The sequence below is a fragment of the Mixophyes fleayi genome, chromosome 6 (assembly GCF_038048845.1).
Source record: "Mixophyes fleayi isolate aMixFle1 chromosome 6, aMixFle1.hap1, whole genome shotgun sequence".
In the NCBI taxonomy this organism is placed as follows: Eukaryota; Metazoa; Chordata; class Amphibia; order Anura; family Limnodynastidae; genus Mixophyes; species Mixophyes fleayi.
In genome coordinates this window covers 33,728,694-33,753,136 of record NC_134407.1, presented here as the reverse complement: position 1 = coordinate 33,753,136, position 24,443 = coordinate 33,728,694, and the positions used below count along the sequence as shown (strand labels likewise).

Genomic DNA, 24,443 nt, shown 5'->3' with positions numbered 1-24,443 from the left:
GGATGTAAGCTCTCAGGAGCAGGGCCCTCTTTCCTTGTGTGCTCCGTCTACTATTCCATCACCCTCTGTACCTCTTGGCCTGCTTCCCTAGCCCTGTTTTCTTAAGCTTTGGCCGACCAATGGTTACTCCCGTGGGAGGGACCTTGATTGAATATAGCAGCCTGTACTTCCTGCTCTGCCTCACTTTGCAGCACGAGATCCCACCCACCCACTCCTTAATTTAGTTTTTTGTGTGAACGTGGGGGTAGGAAGGCACTGCGTTCAGCGGCTGATTAGTGGGCGCACAGGTAGTTGTCGTAGGTCACTGCCTCCTTAGAGGTACCAGTAACTCCTTTTGGTCCTTCGGTGAGGAGGGTCCCTGTCTGGCTCGGTGAGGGAGGGCAGCGTGAGTTTGAAAGGGGCAGTCACTCTGACGCCAACTCAGCGCAAGTTATGTAGGGATTTGTTTCCCGTGGTTTGCGGACTTACGGCGGTTTGCACCAGTCCCCAAAGTGATCTAGTGTTGTCAGCTTGAGAGCTGTTCCGCAGTGCCCTTTCTCCGCCACCATAGGTTTAGTTTAATAAAAAATCCTAGTAATAAAATTTCTGCCATTTTTTAATAACTTATACATGTCTCCGTGTGTTTATTTGCATGCAAATGTTTATATATTTCAAGGTTGATGTGAAGTTTATGGGAACATACACTGTGAGCCCTTTAGACAAAATGCGTGGAGAAACTTTTGTGACTTTTATTTAATACTTTACCTGTGATCCACCCTGAGGCTGGTGCGTCCCTTCACTTGGGATTCTGTGACAAAAAAAGTGGTTCTGCACCTCTGACAGACCCATTGGGACTTGTTCAGCTCGTACACATAGGTACACGCATTGGGTTACCAGGTCTACAGGTAAGCATCTTTCTATTTTATGCTTGTGAGTGTATATTTTTTATACTTCTTAGATATTAAAAGACTACAGTAAATGGTTGTTTATCCCCTTTTTTTGTGTCATACAGATAGGAGCCGACATAACACAGTGACCAGACAAGCCCCTTATATTACCTTACTATCTGGTATGCAGATTCACTATTATTTTGGGTATTGAACTCTTTATATAATAAATACTACACTATCTTTGGTTGTTTCTTCCTTCACTTCTGGTACTTTTATGTTTGGTATCACGAGACAGTGATTCTTATTTTCACCCACATCTGGGATTTTTAGGATATATTTTTGGAAGTATATAATGTGTTTTTATCATACATGGTGGTATGGAAATAATGCTTAGGCACCCTATGCAATTTTATTAGTGGTAATTGAAATCACTTCCCTGTGGGTTACATTCTACATTAGACTATCAGTCTTTTTTTCCTTTTTAAAAGTATGTTTGGATTGCTGCAATATGGCTGACACTGCACATTTAACAGAAGGTACATCTGGTGGGATACGTTTACCTATTGGTGACATACTAAGATTTTCAAACAGAGGCAGAAGATATTCTATTTAACGTTAATAAATTATCTAATGGTGGAGCTCATCAATGAGCCTGGGGCACTCATGACCCTGTTGCTGGTTCACCTTCCTTAGGTCACTTTTGATAGGTACCAACCACTGCATACCGGAAACACCCCACGCAACCTGCCGGTTTGGAGATGCTCTGACCCAGTCGTCTGGCCATCACAATTTGGCCCTTGGCAAAGTCGCAAAACACCTCTATGTTTCCTCTTTAGAAGGTTTGATAAATCTACTCACTCTGAAAGTTTTGGGGTTTTTATTTTAAATTACATTTGGTCATGGAATAGTTCAGACTTATAATAGCTTTATTATTTACAGCAGAGGATACAATATGCCATGCATAGTCTACTGTGAAATGTTATAGTAATTGAAGAACCATTATATCAGTTCCGATCCAGCATGATAATATTGTAGGAACATTTATTATCAGTAGCGCACACACAGAATTCTGTGGCCTTAATGTGTATACAACATTATATTACAAGTTTCCAAATCATAAAAATAAATACTAAATCTGGATCTATAATTATGCATATATTTAATGTGTTTTAGCAGTTTGTTCTCAAATCACTGCCAGTTGCCATAACTGATGCAGGCTATTTGGAACTTTAGATTTTTTTTAGGCTTAAAAAATTAAAAATAATAATTTGTACAGTACTCATCACCTACAATGGAGGCAACAATTTTGTAGGTTGAAAGGATATTATTATGACTACAGTGCCTCCACAATGTCATTAGTTTCTAGTGAAGTGAGGTTGTATTGTTATGAATATTGGCTCAACCCACAAAATTGTTGCATCCACTGTATTTAGGCGACAGCTTTGTGTTGGTCACTAAAACTAGCCTGTAATATTCAGGTACTAATGACCCTTAGACTATCTATGAACAAAGAGTGAAAGGACAAAGTGCATTGTACAGTGAGCACACAGTATGTGCAGTCACACTGAAATCCTCAGATCAGCAGATTAAAGCATTCTTCTCCAGAACTATTCTGAGATCCAGCTGGTTGGTAATTGCTGGTTACATATGTGGCACTGTACAGTTCTTATGAGGGGATTTCAATATTCTTCCAGACGTCTCTCAGCTTAGTGGTCACCTTGAATGGTTTTACTTGAAGCACAACGCCAAACTTACCCTCCAGATCTGGCAGAGGGTCTCCCTCAGGAACCTCCAGAGTGAATCTCTGTAGGATCCAGGACAGAAAAAGAAAGATTTCCATCTTGGCCAGGGCCTCCCCAAGGCAGACCCTGATCCCAGCTCCGAAGGGCAGGTAGCTCTGGCTTGGGGAGTGAAAGCGATTTCCATTTTTATCGAAGAAGCGATCTGAAATATATAACACGTCGTTTATAAAGAGTAGCAGCGGTTGAGGAACTAGAAGTCCCATCATCAGCCTGGCCTTGTAGTTACACAATAGCTGGAGTATCAGTAATTATAAGAAAATAGAACCCATGTGGAAAGGAAATGTATATCCTATTTATAAACAGTTTACTTTACTTTTTATTTTATGTTTTTATAATTCTTTTATATTTTTATTTATTCCAATGGAACAGTTGCCCAGGTATTATAGAGATATATAGCAGCTGAGTGAATACATACAATATATAATAAATCATGATAGATATAGATATATTAAATATATCTATATATCATATTGGTCTACTCTGTATAGTCCACTCTGCTACAACTCTAGATTTTTACTATTACTTACTATCACATTACTGATAACAGAACAGTACCCTCATCTTACCTCTGTCTGTCTGTATTCCCAGTATTGTTTTATTACTTTTTCTTCCCAATTGTAAAGCACTATGGAATATGTTGGTGCTATATAAACAATGATGATGATTATACTTCACAGCATAAAATAAATATTTCAAGATAATGTTCCCGTAATTAAACTGATTATTTATAGATTTCAATTTAGTTATACATTTTTTTGTGCTGTGCTTGAACGTTTTATTTGCTTTAAAGTATACTTTGTAGCTGCAATATCATACTGTATGTACCACACCCTATTATAAGGATACAAACCTGGATTAAAGTTTTCAGGGTTTTCCCATTCCTTTTCATCATGATGTAGTGACCATAGGTTTATAACCACACGGGCGTCTTTCGGAATGGTGTATTCTCCAATACTATTAAACAAATAAAAACCATGTCACTCCACTCTTACATTAGTATTTTACATGTGGTAAAATGGCATTAAGGCTGGATACCTATTGACGTCAGATTTGATATTAAACGCACTGAATGGAACAAGCAGCATTTGGAAAACTGCGACCCAAAACTAATGCAATGCACCCGAATGCAAGTAAAAATGCGAGTGGATAGGCATACATTGGAAGCAATGGGTTACATGGTCAGAACCATTTACATGTGTTGTACTACCGTTAAAAGCTAATAAATGTATGCAATTTAACATTAGTGGTTATGAAGCCTTTAAAACACATAGGGCCTGAGTCATTAAGGCAAGCAAAGGAGTAAATGTTCTTTGGGACAAACCATGTTACAATGCAAGGGGTGCAAATCAGTTTATTATTTTGTACATAAGTTAAATACTGGCTGTTTTTTCATCTAGCACACAAATACTTGCTAGCTTTATTATTACATTGAAATATAAAGATGATCGAGGACATGCCCTACCCAAACTATAAATCTGCCTCACATTTTAAATTTACCTCCCCCTCCAATACAACATGGTTTTGCCCAGGTGCAAATGTTACTCCTTTTTTATGCTTTACTCTCCTTAATGACTCAGGCCCATAGAATGCAATGGGTCTCATTTAGAAACAACAAAACGGCTGAGGGGCAGGGCATTTCCATTAAAGAGGGTTACAGAACGCCGACTGAGTTGAACAGAGTAAGAGCGTTTCTCCCAAAGTACGGGGTAGCCACACTGGCAAGCCTTACTTTTCTGAAGCATTTTACAAGTTAAGTTTCCCATGTGGATAAAGACTAAAATGACATAAAGAGATGGTGAGGGTTAATATTTAGGGGCATTCCTTGCGGTGCACAACCATTTCCACTACGCAAAAGAAATGATATTTGCGCCAGCTCTGAAATGGCGAAAATCTGGTCTCGTCCTATTTGTTTGGTAGGATGTTTTCTCTGCCTTTCAGTTGCATTTTGGCGGACAACCACTGTAAGACAATCGTCTGCTTCAATTTCTCATGATTAATTTAAGATATACACGAGACTAAACTGAGCAGTATTTTAGGGAAAAGGGAGGAATGTTAAGTTTAATGTAGAGGATGATTCTAAAGTGGTAGGAGATGGACTTTAATGGCATGTACAAAATATGGGCCAGATGTGGATAATTTACTTATTTTGTTCATTGTTCCCCTTCAGTTATTACAAAGTGTATTCTCAGCACAAAAGTCCATCACAATGTATTCACTCCACTGTATTATTCTATATTAGTTACCATTCTATGCATTTACATTTGCAATCAGTGGTCATTGTGGAAATGTAGAAGTGGCAGCATGGAAATTGTAAGTGGTTTGATAATGTTACAATGGAGGCAGTAGGAGAAGTGGGGGTATGGCACACCACCATATACCACCTTGACGCTAGCATGCCTTAAGAGTTTGGACTGTCTACCAGACAACACCTATTACTATCTACTCATATTGCTATATGAAATATACCTCTCTAGCATGGGTGTGAATATACATATATATATATATATATATATATATATATATATATATATATATATATACATACACACATACATATACAGTATATCTATTTATTTTTAAATAGAATGATTCTTTTTTTAACAAATTAAAAACTTAGCAAGTGACCACAGACATTTTGTGATCGCCCGTGAAGCAAACAATACTATCGGATTTGCAGAATTGTAAACAGAGAGGACAATGATAAAATGAAATGGTCGTCAATTCTGACATTCATACCACTTACTGGGAAGATTAGTGCTGAATACTGAAAACAGTTCAGCCAGGTAATGAAAACAGCAGCAAAGGAGAACATGGAACATGAACAGTAATGAGAGTCCATGAGGAATGTACAATAGACTGTCTCAAATGTCAACTCTGCATTCAGGACGCTGGTCACTATACAGCAGGACAACCTGCAGCTGTAAGGTCCACATTTTGAGGATCAGGAAAAGTTATAGGATGGATGAGCTGGGGCTTGCAGTACAAAATGTTCTGGAATCCAGATATGCCCAGTTCTACCCCATTACAAAAAGTATGATCTGAAAATGGGGACATCTGCAGATGGAAGGTTCCCTTTCAAGTTTTTGGGACCTTATGACTCTTTATACACACGTGACTTCCATAGAAACATGACATTTGCTTGTCTACTGAACCATTAAGACCTAATTGTTCTTAATTTATCAATTAGGGCCTCATTTTTTTCTTTTGTTTTTAATATTCATTTAATATTAATACTTATTAAATGTACGAGGTTTATTTCACAATTTTATATTAGAAATTCACTACACGATTTTTATGCATTTCTCAATCGACAAAAGTCCACATGGGATGGGGCCAAGTGCTCCTACTTTAGTTGATGTTGGCACAACAATAGATTTCAACATTCTCAATCATAGATTTCCTGTCCATCATCCAGCATGACAGGAACATAAGATTAATCCCCACCTGGAATCTGTCAGAGCTACATGAGGGATGAGTAGAGGTGACACAGGGCGAATACGCAGGACTTCAGAGATGGTGGCCTCCAGGTAGTGTAAGGTTTTCCTGTCGCTGAGCAGTGGATGTCTTCCAAACCCAACCTTCACATCCAGCTCTTCCTGGATCTTCTTCTGTACCTGGTGTTTTGTTACAACAGTAAATAAAGTAAAACAAGTGAGACAATTCATGTGTATTCTGTATTTATATTAGTGTCAACACTTCTGCAACACCATAGAGAACAAGTAGCATATACATAGCATAGGCAAACCAAGGGGGGTTTCCTAGTACCTAGAAAACCCCCTCCAAGCCTGGGGCACTGTATAATTGAGGTGGCTGGACCCTGCTCCCGCTTCACAAAGCTTTGCTTGAAAACCCCCCTCTACAAATCTTGCGTTTGCCCCTGCATAGGTTAAAATAAATGCATAACCATTGCCCTGCCTGTAAATGACAGCAACCAACAGCAATAGGACACAGACACAAGGAAGTCTATCCTTAGGCAACATCAAATTCAATAACTAAAGCTGCCCTTTTACTGGACACACACACACAGCGATCCTTCAACCTGAGCAGAGAGCCAAGGGACAGACTTGCTATACAATTTGGCCACTTACAAGGATGACCAGATCCAGAGATTCACCAATCGGGCTGAGCAGCCAGATCATCTCTGGCATTCCCAGGGTGTACATGTGCAGTACTCTTCCGGTTACACTTACTGACATGCCTAATAATGATGTCACATGTTCTGTTGTTAGGGTATGCATGACTGGGGTCAGAGCACATTTTTGGCATGTATTTTCATCTCCTGCCAGTCCAAGTGGGCAGGGATAGAACAACCTGTAGCCAATCAGATAATCACACATCTCTATATGAAACAAAGTTGCTTCAATTATCTAGGACCTGGATTATGTAGGACTTTGAATGTCAACTATCTGAATGCTGACTGGATTGGATCATACAAATCATGAGCTGACAGATGACTTTTCAGTTGGGTTGCAAACACTTCCTCAATGAACTTCCCTAGAAATGGAAGGTTTGATCCTGGTCTGTAGTTAGTCATGCAGTCCAGGTCTAAAGAAGTTTTTTTCTGGGTATTTTTTTTAATAATAGGTCTGACAAAGGCTTCCTTTAGTGGTTCATGGAAAAGGACTGTCTGGATTATATGTTAAAGACACACTGGTGCTTTGTTTACTATCAAATCCCAAATGTGCAGTAACCACCGTGATAGTTTCACTTATAAACAGCGCAAATGCTGTTTTCTGACCTACATTTGCAAAAGGTGCACCCATTTCTTTTTCTTTTTTTTTACACATAAGCGCATGGATTTATAGACCAAAAACATTACCATGTCAGGAGTAGGGCAGATCTGGGCGCACCTTGCTAAGTGCAGATTAGGAGCACAATCAAAATATTTAATTTTGTGGGACAGGATTATATGAATGATCTGGTGGGGCGGACACATTTAGGAAGGTTTCCTCTGGATGTCGGGTGGGTGCACAGTCTTTTCTTAATCACAAAAGGTCCTTATCCTCTGGTATTTGTAGAAAAACATTTTTCTAGGTATACTAAGAACAATAAAAACATTAAAACATACAAAAATGCCACACGTAATAAAAACATTCCCGATTACCCGCACTCGTGAACAATTTGTGACGTAAGAGGATAAACAAAGCACTATTTTAGTAAGAATAATACTGGGAAGTGCACTGTGCTGGGTGGACAAGGTGGTGTACAATGCAGAAACACATTGTGGCTTTAGAGGCAGTTTGTAAATGAGCCTTATTGTTTAGCTAGCACAAAATTGGTCAAAAGTAAATGCTGACTAGTGTCTATGGTTAAAAGAAAAAGAAAAGAACCTTTGATAATGGCACCCAGAATATGTTACGAACATCAAACAGAATAAAACTTACTACATCCTTCATCAAGCTACTTAAGGTGTTAAAAACTCCCCACTGTCACCCCCAGCAACCACCAACCACTCCCAACTGTTACTTCTCCTTCAAGAAATATATAGGTCAGTGCATAGCTCTGCCCAGCAGGTGGCGCTGCAGCTTGTTTTTTTTTCCACACACGCCACTAGGCATTTATATAGTATATATATATATATATATATATATATATATATATATATATATATATATATATATATATTAAACCTGCTTCACGGATCATCAACCTAATGTAGATTGTTGTTTTGTTGTTTAATAAAAGACATAATTTATATTTATATTGATTTTTAATCTTATTTAACTAGAAGTAAGGTTACCTTAATGCAGAATTTTACTACCTTATAATCATATACTCTTAAACTGATGATCCGTGAAGTAGTTTTAAAAATATATATATATTATTCATTATATTTTTAGCTTGGGTTTTAGCAATATAAGTTTCTTCCTGTTTGGTGTCTATGGTTACTGGGCATTTGCACTATTAACAAGTCATTTACATCACCAGAACTTAGACCTCTATTGGACTTGGATTAATTATATTTCTAGGAATAAATTCCTGTTTTACTAGCTGTGGTACCTAAAAAGTATTGTCTTTAAAATTGGACCTATCACTTTTCAGTGCTTTGTGCAAAAGTAAAACAAGCTTACACTGCCCACTATGTAAAAACTGCATTAACTTAGTCACAGGTCCCCTTTAGAGAAGCACTCCACCAACATACATTTCTGCAATAAAATTTCTTCCTAATTAACAAAACTTAGTTGGTCCAGTGTCCAGGACCCCAGCCCTCCTTATGTCTCAGCAATGGTCAATTCACCTGCTGCCGGAGTCAGAAGAATATTTTACTCCAGCTGCAGCTGATGGGATAGGAGGTTAGTATCTCCTAAATACCGTTCCTCATGGTGCAGGGTGTTATTTTGGATTCCTACATATAGGTGAAATTTTTCACCCCCATTTGTCATGAAGGTGAAGATGTGAAAGCTTCATAATCTATCCCTCTTTACTGTATGTAATTTAAACCCAAATTATGGCACTGAAACTTCAGAACAATAAGTCTCTGTTATAACGAGTCTCATAGTTTGCAAAGTAGAAACAAAATAAATTACATGATTCCCCAAATCCTATTTCTAACTATACCACCAATACTACTACTACCACCCTGGCTGATCTACGATATGTACACAGTTTCCCCACCTCCGGATAGTGCAGCAGATATGCGATTGCCCATTTCAACACTGTAGATGTTGTCTCCACTCCTGCTCCAAATATATCCCCGACCGTCATAAGGATGTGATCATCTGTCAGTCCGATCCCATGGGGAAAATTGCTGTTGTTGTTTTCCATGCTGTATTTGGCTTTCAGAAGACCATCCAACAAGTCCTTGACTGTTTCACTGCAAAACGCATCCTACAGAATATGCAATAATACAATAAAAAACAAGAACAACCTTCCACAAACACAGCTGCAGAGTTACTTTTATAGCCACTCTGACACAACCAACATGTTTAGTCATCTGTTTGCTTTTACTCATGTGGCAAAATTGGGAGACATGTTGAACAAAGTGCCACATATGTGTCATTCTTATGGCTTTCCTTCATGGCTACAAAGCATGCCGGCACCATGCTTTATGCAATAGCTGCCAGCCACAAGGGCAGCATGCTTTATGCAATAGCTGCCAGCCACGAGAGCAGCATGCTTTATGCAATAGCTGCCAGTCACGAGGGTAGTATGCTTTATGCAATAGCTGCCAGTCACGAAGGCACCATGCTTTATGCAATAGCTGCCAGCCATGAGGGCAGCATGCTTTATGCAATAGCTGCCAGTCATGAAGGTAGTATGCTTTATGCAATAGCTGCCAGCCACGAGGGCACCATGCTTTATGCAATAGCTGCCAGCCACGAGGGCAGCATGCTCTATGCAATAGCTGCCAGCCACGAGGGCACCATGCTTTATGCAATAGCTGCCAGCCACGAGGGCAGCATGCTTTATGCAATAGCTGCCAGCCACGAGGGCAGCATGCTTTATGCAATAGCTGCCAGCCACGAGGGCACCATGCTTTATGCAATAGCTGCCAGTCATGAGGGTAGTATGGTTTATGCAATAGCTGCCAGCCACGAGGGCAGCATGCTTTATGCAATAGCTGCCAGCCACGAGGGCACCATGCTTTATGCTATAGCTGCCAGTCACGAGGGTAGTATGGTTTATGCAATAGCTGCCAGCCATGAGGGCAGCATGCTTTATGTAAAAAAAATGTTTTTTAATAAGATTGCCAGATATAGTACAGTTCATAGTACATTCATGCACAAAAGATACATATTTCATGAGTCTGAAATAGGGAGCAAGACGGACAGGAGTAGGGCTATCAAATATGGCATGACGGCATAAAGCTGGTAGGGTGAAGATGTAATGGGAGGAGCAGATTCAGATGTATGTTGGCCAATATCATAGTTCAACAAAACTTAATTTTGGTCCTGAACGAAAAAGGTTATCTATGTGCATACAGAGCATGCCATTTTTCATTTATAGTGTACTTTTAATTACTTCATTGTGTACAAATTAATAATGATTATAATATTGTGTTGAGTGCAAGGCATTATTAATAAAAAGGCCAGCCTAGACATCTATAGCTGTAACTTTATGCAGATTTAGAGTTAATGCATGGTAACTCATGAGAGTTAGAGGGGACCCTAACAGGGGGTTGTGTGAATCATTGATTTGTTCCTCTATATATTTCATTAATAAATGCTTTGCATCAAAGATATTTACAGTTGTGTTTTGTTTGTTGTTTTTAAGTTAATGTGTCCTTTCCGCCTCTATACTTTCCTATTGTACTTACTTCATGCTGCTTCAGTTTCTTTTGGAGAAACTGGTCTCTAGTTGCCACCGACTTCTTCAGTAACTCTAGGTCCTTGTTTGGAAATATCTGTCATGAAGGGACACATTGTAATAGGACAGTTAACACCTTTTTGTAGTGGTGGTTTATTTTGTCAAAATCAGTTTTGGGGTTTTGTTTTTTACCAACTGGGTGAACAATGTAGATTACCCCCTGCCTGAGGACAGTTACACAATTTACCATCATTCCATATGTAAAGAGGACCTGTCACCTTACATTTTATTAAATAAAGGATACTATATATTTTTTGCAGCTCTATTTTTGAACTGTGTCTGCCTTAAGTTCCTGTCTCCTGCATGCTAATGCTAGTAATAACCAACTGGGCAGTATCCTGCCACCAGTGAATAAGCAGATTTATATTCAATATTATCACAGACATAGAGTCAAATTCTACAGATCTGTTCTTTATTGGTAAATCAGAAGAAATGACTGAATCAGCCTATGCAGTGAGGTCAATAGATGATCCAAGCACACCGATATGGTCATAGCCAAGCAAATTCTGTAGCCAGCCCAGCTTGGCCTTGGAATTGGTGCTGCATCAGGAAGACTTTGGAGGAAAAGTACTAAATTAGCTCACTGGATTCCTCCATGTGTGGTCAGCTTTACTGTGCTTCTATTGGAGGTTAAACCCTCTATCAAATTTTGAGTTGAAGCCTGCACAATTTTCCTGAAGAAATGTTAAACACCCATACCTGGAGCCATGGAAAGATGTCAACTAGACTGTCCTTTGCAACTGTGTCCACGATGCCTTTACTGTATCTCAGCATGTTCTCAAACTCTGCATCACCTCTGCTGTATCTGGTGTTGAAGCACAGAGAACAAACCACATTGGTAACCGCTCGTGTCAGCTCTGGAGCCATGTCCAGTGGGACGGTGTGGGAAGCGGTGAGGGTTTTGCACATTGAGGTAGCCTCACGGGAAACTGTGATAAAGAGATAACGTCACTGAGTAACATAATTGATGAGGTTGAAAATAGACACCAGTTCAACCTATTTTGGATCTCCTGCGATCCCTCTCTTATATTTGAAATTGATCCAGATTAAGCAACCGCCAATCTATTTCAATCGGGAAAAATCCCTCCAGACATAATATTGCAGTCCTATTTTTTTCCCTATATCCACTGCTATCCTTCATTTTAATTAACAGTCGTATCCCTGGATACACTTTTCTGCTAAAAAGTTGTCTAACCCTTTCTTAAAATATCTATTGAATCTGCCATCACATCCTTCCCTGGCAATGAATTCCATATCTTGACTGCCCTTTACTGTAAAGAACCCCTTCCTTTGCTGGTTGTGAAACTTCCTCTCCTCTAACCTTAGAGGGTGATCGCGTGTCCTGTGTATAGTCCTTGGGGTAAAAAGTTCCCATGAAAGTTCTAAGTACTTTCTTTGAAATGTACTTATCGTACATCACCCCAAACTCCAACAGGTAACTCCACACTTAACTTATCTAATGGAGTTTTAAACTTTGAAGACCAGATTCATTTTCATATGGTTTGTGTTTGCCAGGTTCATCACATTTGATTGTGTAGTGTGGTCAAAACTCCTTTTTGGATTATACCTTTTGAGAAGTAATGTAGGTAAACAGGCAACATGACCCTCCTCTGTAATTATGCTCCTGGTTACTTTCATACAATTAGTGTAACTTTGCAAATATACCCAACGATTTACACAGCTACTTTTCACGGCTTATAGGAATGCCACATATGTGTATTGTATTCACATTCTAAGATGAAGGCACCAGCACTTCTTTGATTTGATTTTCCTGTCAATGTACAACGATTGTCTAGTGGTCCACAGCAAAATGTAGTACAGTTGAGGAAAACACAGGTCCTGTCTTTTAAATGGTTTCTCTACTTATTTTTATGTTCCCTATCCCTCCCTCCTTTCCAGATTAGTTTTACTGTATATAAAAAAAATAAGTCATAATAGAATTTTCTTTCACATAGCACGTTACACAGTAATCACTCGTCAGGAGCCTGAGGAAGCCGCCCGGAACCACCACCAAACAGATGTAAGTAGAACTGTTTGCTCGTAACATCCGAGTCCTGGCTGTAATCAACAGCAGGCAGCTCTGGATGGAAAGAGGGAGGGATAGCAAAAATAAGTGTCAACCCCTTTAGGCTTTTTTCATTTATACCAAGGCAGACCTTGGGGACACAGAAAAGACTTTCTAGATTCTCTTCTAATGTGATAAGAACCACTAGCTCTCCCGTCAGCCAGGAGTTTCAGTGGTGTCTATACTATAAACTATATAAGGAATAATACACTCACTACTGTTGAATATAAGAATGTTTGAAGCCACCTTACATTTCATAACGTGTATAAAATCAATGTCCTTTTGCCTGGATTACTGCAACCTCCTCCTCACCGGCCTCCCCCACTCCCGTCTCTCCCCCCTCCGCTCTATACTCAATGCGGCCGCAAGACTCATCTTCCTCTCACACCGCTCCTCCTCTGCCTCCCCTCTCTGCTTTGCCCTACACTGGCTCCCCTTCCCCTACAGAATTCTTTTCAAACTCCTCACCACCACTTACAAGGCTCTCTCCCACTCTACTGCCCCTTATATCTCTAACCTCCTCTCCATTCACACTCCCACCCGCTCCCTGCGCTCGGCCAATGACCGCCGCCTCTCCTCCACTCTGATCGCCTCTTCCCATTCCAGAATCCAGGACTTTTCCCGTGCAGCCCCCCTTCACTGGAATGACCCCCCTCGCTCCATCCGCCTCTCTCCTACTCTGTGCTCCTTCAAACGTGCACTCAAAACTCACCTCTTTCTCAAAGCCTACCAACCATCCGCTTAACCCCCATCTCCTCCACTCATTCTCCCCTCTCTCCCATTCCCTCAACTGGCTCCTCTTGTGCCTGGTCTGTTTAACCCTCCCTTAGGATGTAAGCTCGTATGAGCAGGGCCCTCTTCCCTCCTGTCTCCATACCTGTTCTTCTGCTCCGTGTCTATTGCATCTGCCTGCCTGGAGTTTCTGAAGTATTGGTACTTTTGTTTATTGTTCTGTACTGTTATACCCTGTATAGTCTACTGTTTGTACTATGTGCGGCGCTGCGGAAACCTTGAGGCGCCTAACAAATAAATGATAATAATAATAATAATAATAGATGGTAACAGAACTTTATAGATTGTAAGCTTGCAACAGAGCTCTCTGACCTTTCTGTCTGTTTGACAGAAATTACCCTGTATTGTTGTATTACTGTCCTTCTTCCCATTTGTGCAACGCTACGGATTATGATGGCGCAATATAAATGTTGATAATTATGTTGATGATAATATCCTTACATTTCACTGTAGAGGTTGCATTATCCATCTACGGACATTTATATGTCAAACCACATGACAACTGTTCTGAGCTTCATCTAGCCACCTCTGCCGCTGTTTAGGGATACCCTGGAAATGTTCTGAATAGTCCTTAAGTCTATTATGCTCAAAACATATACCATCCTTGCATATTTTCATTAATGCATATGTGAAAAATGCAGAGTTAAATTGACCCCAAGTTAAAATTTTCAATTCCATATATCTAAATAATTAAAGTTTATGTAGAGTTCAAAAACATTTTTTTTGTTAAACTACAAAGATCAACTTATACCTTTAAATTTCCAACTAGACATTTTACCTGCGATTTAATGCAAGGTTAATGGTTCCGGTGGTAGTTAGTATATGAAGCACATAACTTGTATGTACCTAGCCATAATTCTAGAAACTATAGAATGTATTGTTGTCCCTGCATTTGTCGTTACTTCATATATAGCCTCACAGTTAACCAAACATTGTTTATTATCATTTCAGTTCATTACTTAGTCAACGGTAATAATTACTCAACTTCTGAAAAGCAAAACTATTTTAAATACTGTAACAAACAAGCAATGTTCCGGTCAGTCCTACAGATGACACTAAACATTCCTTATCTAAACCAACAATGTTTCTATGTACATCGGGTGCTTGCAGACCAGTATCCATACATAGACGTGGTTTCAACAGACAGATGAGTGAAAATGAAAATGAGGTCGAAAATTCTTGGAATAGATCTATATGTAGGAATGAGGATGTGTTAAGATGTATAGGGTGAGAAATATAATATGATCTGGAATCAGGATCGGAGTCCTGTAGCTGATACTGCACAGACAGATGCAATAGACACAGAACTAGAAGTGTAGACAGTTAATGGATTTGGTTCGGTATATCCGTCAGCAGCCAGCATAATAGGAGTAAGAGGACAATCATGGTCGGTAATATGCTGTATTAGGCTACAAGGGTCAGCAGCCAGTATGAGCAGTAAAACAGAAGTGTATATGGTAACAAGCTGTAATTGGTATTTGGTACACAGGTTAGTAAGCATTATATTAGGGATAAGACAAAAGCATAGTCAGTAATAAACTGTATTCAGATACACAGGTCAGCAGCCAGTGTAATAGGAGTCAGAAGACAGAAGTGTATATGGTAACAAGCTGTATTTGGTATACAGGTCAGTAATTAGTATATTAGCAGTAAGACAAAAGTGTACATGGTAACAAACTGTAATCGGTACACAGATGAGTAACCATTATATTAGGGTTAAGACAAAAGCATAGTCAATAATAATAAGTCTTCAGGTACACAGGTCAGTAGCCACTATAATGGGAGTAAGACAGAAGGTTATCCGTTAACAAGCTGTATTTGTCAGGGTCGACAGGGATAACTTAGATCCTTTCGGCCTGTTAGGATTGGTGCTACTCCTGCCCGAGGCGGTGAGTCAAACAATGCAGATGGTCTTCGTCAGGGATACCCGCAAGAAGATTTGGACACCGCAGCCTCTGCACTGCAGGTTGCAGCCCTCAGGAGGAGAACCCAATGAGACCTGGGAGAAAGGAGTAGCAAGAGATACTGGTGGAGTTGAGACAGCAGGGATTGGCAGAGTGGTAACTCAGGAATAATAGCACAGGAAGAGTAACATTGGGTGCAAAAGTCTGCGAGTCAATTCTCGGGAGGTACCAGATACAGGGTGCAATAGTCTACGGACCGATACACAGTAAGTTCAGGATACAGGATGCGATGGTCTGTGGAGCCTCTACCACCAGATAGTGGAGATGATGATTTGGTCCTTTGCCACTACCATCCATCTACTACCTATCATGACAGTGGACTAACCTAGGGACCACAACCTGCGAGCCTCCAGCAGCAAAATCCATCCCGCCTTGCCGTGGTTCTTGGTGAAGACTGGGGGGTTCATTAGAAATTCCCTGTGATCGTAACAGTACACAGGTCAGCAGCCAGCATAATAGGTCAGGTAACTATAGTGAAAAAAAATACTATTCTATGAAACCAGTGCAAAAGCGGCTTAAGAAGGAAGTCAGAGGTGGAGCCACAGAATGCAGAAAGAAACTTCTCAGTATCTCAGACACAAGTAAAGCTTGACAAAGGGTGTTTTATGAAAGTACAAAACTGTGGGCTTACGTTGCAAATACCTTTTATTCGCAGTCATCGTCTATTTTATGTAATGCGCATGGAATTGCACTTAAAATTATTTTTAAAAAAAATAGCGTGTTCTGATACGAGAACCTTCAGTCCAGGTAGGCATCTCTGTGCATCTCATTTTATACTCACGTGCAAAAGCAAGATTTCAATTTGTGAGTCAGGATATTTAAATAAGACTCAAGGGAAAGAGCATTTCTGGCTCATTTCTTGTCCGTGGGCATTCACCCTATATGTAAAGATAAACGGTTTTGAAAGTAGAGGAAACCAGGCCTTGGAGTAGACTTTGCACCTTCCAGTCTGGGTGCCATAAATGAGGGAGTTATACTATGAAATAGTCCCTATGTCCTTCCCATTTCCTAATTTACTTAGGACATACATGGGCTAAACTGAACAGTAATTTAGGAGTAAATGGGAAATTTTAAATGAATAAAGGGGATGGTCATAAAGTATGAATGGGCTGGACTTTAAAGTTACATTTTTCTCTTACCATTATGTGCATTTTTCAGTTGGACCTGTAAGAGTCACGCAGAACATTTTTCAGAGTGCAGTCCCAAAACTCTGGATGTGGGTGGAGCTCCTTGTAATGGTCACAGCAGACAACTAGGTGCATTTGTACAAATATAATGATCTGTGGCCACATATTTTGAGGAATTGACCTGTAGAAACTGGAAAGTAGCTGTCCAGCATCCAATCCCAGAAGAGCTGCTTCCATGGGCATCAACATCCCTGGGTTCAAATCCTGAGAATAATAGCCAGGAGTCCCTTCTTTCCAAGCACAGTCCCAGGTATTAAAGATTTGTGTCCCCATTTTTTAACATTAACCAAATACACAATAACATTCTGTTCCCATAGATTGTAAGCTTGCAGGCAAGGCCTTCTTACCTCTTTGTCTGTCTGTACTACCCACGATTGTTTTATTACTGTTTTCCTAATTGCAAAGAGCTACGGAATTTGCTGGGGCTTTATAAATAAATGTTGAAGATGATGATAAATATCTACCAGTTATGTTTATTCTCTGGACTTCATAGGTTACTATTTGGAGGAATATTTCAAGTGCAAATCAAATTCAGTATACATGGCATGATGGGATTTGTAGTGCTCCAAGGTCCACCAAGACTAATATTGTACATAACAGGCTTAGGTGCACTGAAACACTACCATGACAAACTGCAGCTTGTCTCTCCGCATTCAATAACTTGTATTCTACCTGCCTTACATCAGTCATTCTTTGCCAGTAGTTGCTGTATTATAGACATCTGATTTTCTATATGTGTACTATACAAAACCTATGGGAGCCCTACAGGCTCAATCACTAACTATTGCTTACAGGCTACAGAAGCTGTGGCGGCACAAATGGACATTTCTTTGTTCTGGTAACAACATCACAGGACAGCAATATTAAAACATGTTTTGTTCTTGGATTGACATTTTATGCAGTACTGTTTAAATTATATTTATGAAAAGAAAGTAAAGTATTAAATTAAGTCAGGGGTGGGGAACGTCTGACTGGCGGCTGTAACAGGACATCAATTGTTCTGGCCCTCTGCCATCCATCGCTTCTCTGCCCCAAAGGGAAAAAAAATGAAATAAAAAGTGGACCAGCGCACTCCTCCCCGCTCACAGTATGTTGGGCGTGACATCATTACGCCCGACAGTTGCAGTGCGGATCTCCCAGGGAGCAGCCACAAGAAGAAGAGAAAAAAGAAGGCAATAGAATGGTAAGTGAAGGGGAGAAAAACCAGCATGAAGGGCGCAGTATGAGAGAGGGGAGACAGATAAAGGAGAGAAATAGCAGCATGAAGGGCGCAGTATGAAAGAGGGGACAGATGAAGGAGAGAAAAAGCAGCATGAAGGGCGTAGTATGAAAGAGGGGAGACAGATAAAGGAGAGAAATAGCAGCATGAAGGGTGCAGTATGAAAGAGGGGACAGATGAAGGAGAGAAAAACCAGCATGAAGGGCGTAGTATGAAAGAGGGGAGACAGATAAAGGAGAGAAATAGCAGCATGAAGGGTGCAGTATGAAAGAGGGGACAGATGAAGGAGAGAAAAAGCAGCATGAAGGGTGCAGTATGAAAGAGAGGAGACAGATGAAGGAGAGAAAAACCAGCATGAAGGGCGCAGTATGAAAGAGGGGAGACAGATAATGGAGAGAAATAGCAGCATGAAGGGTGCAGTATGAAAGAGGGGACAGATGAAGGAGAGAAAAAGCAGCATTAAGTTGATAATTTTGTATGACACCCGAATGATTTTATAAATATCCAAATGGCCTTTTGCAGAAAAAAGTTCACTACTCCTGATTTAATTTAAAGTAAAACAAAACATTTTGATATTACATATTAATACAAAAAGTTTCTTATATGTGCGTTTAGGCATTTCAGTAACTGCCGGTACAGGCGTGCACACAAGGACAGAGACTGTCTTAAGTTACTATTAGCACTCTGGTCCAATAACGGCAACATTTTTTCGATCGCACTTACAAGGGCTGGCCACTAAGTGTCACCAGAGCTGCATGCAGAACAATCTTCCATTCCAATTTTTGGGACATATTTACAGTTCAATATAAAAGCAGCCTGGGTGCAAAATTTGTTTCTGGACAAACCATGTTAAACGGTAAGAGATGCAAGTGCCATTTCTTATATTTTTTTACATGCAGGGCAAATCTTGTATGCTTTACACTCTGCACACAAACACTGGGCATTTTTATTTTTTACATTGGGTTTTACAGTGGGGCAAAACTCCCCCCTCTCCCCCCCCCCCCCCCCTCCCCAACGGACCAAATAGTTTGCCCAAATACAAATTTTGCACCCAGTAACTTGATTTGCTCTTAACTTTGCCCTATATGACGGATTTATATCTACTTCTACAAGGATTAAAGTAAAGCAGATCTTTTTAAAAGGTTTACTTAACAGGAATAAATATGTTCCCATTGCCACTAATATTATATAGCAGATATTAAAGAAGCATTTTGAAGCAACTGAACAAGTATTATCATGCTTTACCACTAGAGGGAGCATGTCAGGTTGGACTTTTTAAACATTGACTATATTATTCACTTACAAAAATTAGTTAAATAGTAATTTATGTATATCTAGACCAGACAAGTTACGATTTATATCACTGCTGTAGTGAGCTGTATTATTTTGTCTTTCCTTGAACGCCAGAACAGTTCAATTTAATTTGAAAATCATTCACAATGTACCTGGATCTTTAAGGAGCGTAAATACAGATATGTTGCGCACGTTGCGTAACATCGCCCTCTCTGCGCAGGCCCAAAACTGGAGCATAAGCTAGAGATCACAGCGACGCTCAATTTATCTTCGAGTGCAAAGGACCCTTACTACAACTTACGATTTCAGGGGCGGAACGGGCAGGGGGATAGGCGTATTCACGTAGTCAATGTATAGTAAGAGTGTGCCAAGCTCGAGCGCACGCAGAAGTATCAGATCCAAGCTTCGGGCATCTTTAAGGTACGTGTTATTCAGTCGTATCACTTGCAGCAGCTACAGCACTGGTGTAAGTGTCGATTACTAGAGATGACGGATGTATATGCATATGTATAGAACATGTATTTGATATCAGGAGCAACTGTAAAATGTATTTTATGTACAGCAGACATTAAGAACATCCCAATGTATTTTATAAAGGAGAAAAAATGTTTTGTCATTAATGACTATATTAACAAGTGACATTGAATAGGTTTTTTTTCTGTGCATTATTTTGTGACTTGATATTCCACGTATATATTGGAGGCATCCTGCAGTGTCTTGTCTGTTAGAGCAGAGCGGACCTAGACCCATATTCATCAACAGACTTATCTTTAGATCCGCTCCTTGTTTAATACGGACGTGTTTATAACCGATGTAAGTTTTTTTTAAAAAGCCCACATTACGTTCGTTTTGTGTTTATTGATGAATGAGGCCTTCTATATCTGCCCTAGAGTGTGCCAGTTTGTCTTCCTATTAGAGATTATCAAATGCTGTTGAAATGTCATCAACTTTAAAACTGGAATTTCAATTAAGAATTAAAAAAAAAAAAAAAAAAGTGTAGCAAATTCAGCTGCAGTAGTCAAACTCAAATCTAACCACAAACAGATCAGGGCCTTTGAATAAGAAAAAATTGCAAATCAGTTTGAATAATTTAAGCATATTCTTTCCCACTACTAAAAATGGTCTTAGATTTAGCCTGTATTACCCTTTAATCTGCGTTTCTTTTTTTTCCTTTTTTCATTGTATTGTTACTTAGCCTTACTATCCATCAGAAAGAATAGGAGCATGTATTATGTATCAGGTAGTATGTCACGAGAATGAGGTGTGCAGGTATAATGTACAGTATTGTCACTCACAATGCATATGGCAGCATTGACAGATAATATGTCCCTACCTTAAATTTCCTGTCCGACTGTCTTGCTGGATATAGCAGTTGATGGTACTTTGTATACAGTCAGCTTCCTATATATTAGCCGTCATGCCTCTACTGATGTACACCCATCTGTCATGTTATTTTTCATTTACTCACTGATCTGCTCAATGGCGGTGGTCCCTTCCCCGAACATGGACAATGCTGAATGAACCATTTTACGGTGAAACTTCCAACTGGGACTGTAGTCAGCAAAGGCAATATCCTTGGCATCTCTTGTCAAAACATCAGTTGTCACCTTGAGGACAAAGGAACAGAATTATTCATTAAAGATAGACCACTGAAGGAAAGTCATAAATGAGCATTGTATATTGGGATAACAACACCTGGAGGAATGTGTAGGCTCCTGTGCACAGGGATAACAACACCTGGAGGAATGTGTAGGTTCCTGTGCACAGGGATAACACCTGGAGGAATGTGTAGGCTCATGAATAACATCACCTGGAGGAGTGTGTAGGTTCCTGTGCACAGGAATAACGTCACCTGGAGGAATGTGTAGGTTCCTGTGCACAGGGATACCAACACCTGGAGGAATCTGTAGGTTCCTGTGCACAGGAATAACGTCACCTGGAGGAATGTGTAGGTTCCTGTGCACAGGGATAACACCTGGAGGAATGTGTAGGCTCCTGAATAACGTCACCTGGAGGAATGTGTAGGCTCCTGAATAATGTCACCTGGAGGAATGTGTAGGTTCCTGTGCACAGGGATAACACCTGGAGGAATGTGTAGGCTCCTGAATAACGTCACCTGGAGGAGTGTGTAGGTTTCTGTGCACAGGAATAACGTCACCTGGAGGAATGTGTAGGTTCCTGTGCACAGGGATACCAACACCTGGAGGAATCTGTAGGCTCCTGTGCACAGGGATAGCAACACCTGGAGGAATCTGTAGGTTCCTGTGCACAGGGATACCAACACCTGGAGGAATCTGTAGGCTCCTGTGCACAGGGATAGCAACACCTGGAGGAATTTGAAGGCTCCTATGTATAGGGATAACATGCTCTGCGGACCACCCAGAAATGATCTTCCCTTCCATGTCTGAACCTGTGCAGCCTGCCTTAAACCTCGGCTTGTCTTCCTCATATGATTCCGTGCTGCTCTGACCTCTGCTCTATTTACCATGAATGAACCCACGCTACCCAAATTCATTATGGATTTGTGTGACCCGCTCACAGTTGGCACTACTGACACACTACCCAGTGCGCTGCCCTGTTCCACACCCATGTGTATCAACATTAGATTTTTGCAGTTCAAAACCACCCCAGCATTCCCACCTCATAACAGAAATAGGGCATCACAGATAGCAGAATGAGGTGAACAACATCAGTGCCTCGGCCCCACAAGCTATTATCAATTTTTGGGTCTCTAAGAAACTCCTCCTTTGTAACATGTAAATCTTACTACTTGTAACATTAAAGTTAAGATAGGGGTGGAGGTTCGATTAGGGAAATATCTATTTAAGCCATAGAGATTGTATTGGTAAAAAGTGTTATGGATGGATTTAGCTATTGTTTTTTGGATAGAGAGGCTACCTAGACAATAAAAGTTACTTCCAATACACATACATAAACACACTATTTTCCCATCATACTCTACATTCTCACTCTCCCAACATAACATCTTATAAATAGTCTACCTGCCTACCTAGTACTACAGTGCTCCTCTCTACTTGCAGTCCTTCTAGGTAGAATGGTCACGGAGGTCATTGAAATGTACTGCACTGATACTGCAATTCACAAACGTCACTTTAATAAAGCCTAGTAACCTTTCAATGCTGTTAATAGAAATAACATGATAACATGGGAGCGTATATTCTGCATAATATAAAATCCTTGAGATAATTTTGTTTTGAAATGTTTGAAGATTGCAATGTGTAGATAATAGAATATTTGACCCTGAATCATTGTCCCTCTAAATTAGCATTAGGGAAGGCTACAGGCATTTTCTTTCTTTTTTTTAAATCCAGTAATTAAATGTATTGCACAACTGGTCTCATGCAGAATAGTACATCATCCAATTTATAAAACACCCTTTTTACTAAGATTATTAGTTTATTAGCCTCTTATGATGTTTGCAGATAAGAACACGTAATTATAAATTGAAATAATTTATATAGAAGACAGGACCAGTCCTGAAATTGATTTGGTCTCTATCATTAGGTCCTAAAAACATACATAGTTCTTATGGGAACTTACAATTCAGAGACTTGTTAAATGACAGTTTTCAGCCTCACATGCTCGTAGTAAAGAATGACTATGAAGTATTGCGCTCTAACACAAATATTAACAAATAAAGCTGTAGTTTATATGGTTACTCACTGCACGTGGTCTCCCAGCAAAAGTTTTCCCCTTCTTCAGCAGGACCTCACGGGCATCCTCATGGTTATTCACAATAACTACATAGTGAGAACCCATCATAAAGGAGTAGAGGCTGCCATACTTTTTCTGTAGACTGCAGAAAAGAAGGTGAGGAGGGAGGCGATTCCCAAGGTGAAGTAAACTCCCGATGACAGGCAATGAAGGTAAGCTCTTGGGGTACTTTACATTTCCTTGGCTCCGTAATCCTAATCTCCAGAAAGAGATAAGACCTAGCACAAAGACTAGAAGCAAAGCACCACCAAGCCACACAATCATGCTGGAGTCTTCTTTACCTTGAAATGATTATTTCAGTTGACAGTGCAAATAAATATGGTAGGACTCTTCACAGCAGCCAATCAGGGTTGAGGGATCATTAACCCTTGCATTGCAGGAATTATACATGCTCCCAACAAGTACTTTAAAAAAAAGTTGTTACATTGCAAATATTCTTAGTGGTTAAATGTCAGCACAAGTTTCTGTCATATTTTAAATAGTTGCACACATGTCAGTTTTAAGATTTTAATTTTAAGATTTGAAATCTTAAAGTCTGCTGTTTAAATGAGCGCCCCACCCCTCAGCTGATTCTCATTCCCTCTCTGCACAGCCCACTCCCTCCAGCCTTGTAGACATATGTGCTGCAATCAATTTGTAAGCAGACTAACATTTTTAAATATTGTTACATGGGATAGGGGTTAATTAGGATATACAGGGGCATATTCAATTGTTAACTTTTTCCGCCGCGGAAAAAAGCATTACCGTTAGTACGGTAATTCCTAGTCAGATTTCAGCTCGCAGCTCCCTGAGCCGCAAGATGAAATCCAGCGAGAAAACTACCGTAATAACGGTATTTCCGCGCACTATTACCGTAATGACGGCAATAGTGCGCGCGGCGCGCTAATTTTGGCTATAACGCCAACAACTGAATATGCCCCACAGAGTGCTAAAGTTAAGTTCATGCTTAATCTATTCTTAATGCTGAACCACAAGCAAATCAGACCAGAAATTCTACAACAAAAATCCCAAATTGAGATCCTAACAGTGAGCCAGTGGCAGATCCAGGCGGGGGGGGGGGGGGTGTGTTTTAAACACAATCAGAGCATCCGGGCAGCACACTGTCCCTACCTGTCACTGCTGAACGGACCTGCACATAGTATGCAGCCGCCGGCAGCCTCAGATGTAAAAAAGGGGGCAGGGCCTAAATCCCCCCCCACCCCCTAAATCG

General features: G+C 40.2%; 1 protein-coding gene across 1 annotated transcript; it reads right to left on the bottom strand.

Moving 5' to 3' along the window:
• Positions 1 to 1,779: 1,779 nt before the first annotated feature.
• On the bottom strand, positions 1,780 to 23,548 carry CYP17A1 (cytochrome P450 family 17 subfamily A member 1). The gene is made up of 8 exons (XM_075216238.1): positions 23,183 to 23,548; positions 20,967 to 21,105; positions 11,678 to 11,907; positions 10,929 to 11,015; positions 9,287 to 9,499; positions 6,116 to 6,285; positions 3,522 to 3,625; positions 1,780 to 2,813 (listed from the first exon to the last, which is right to left on the bottom strand). The coding sequence occupies exons 1-8, from the start codon at positions 23,495 to 23,497 to the stop codon at positions 2,536 to 2,538; spliced, it is 1,536 nt and encodes a 511-aa protein (XP_075072339.1). The 5' UTR covers positions 23,498 to 23,548; the 3' UTR covers positions 1,780 to 2,535.
• Between the last annotated feature and the right edge of the window lie 895 nt (positions 23,549 to 24,443).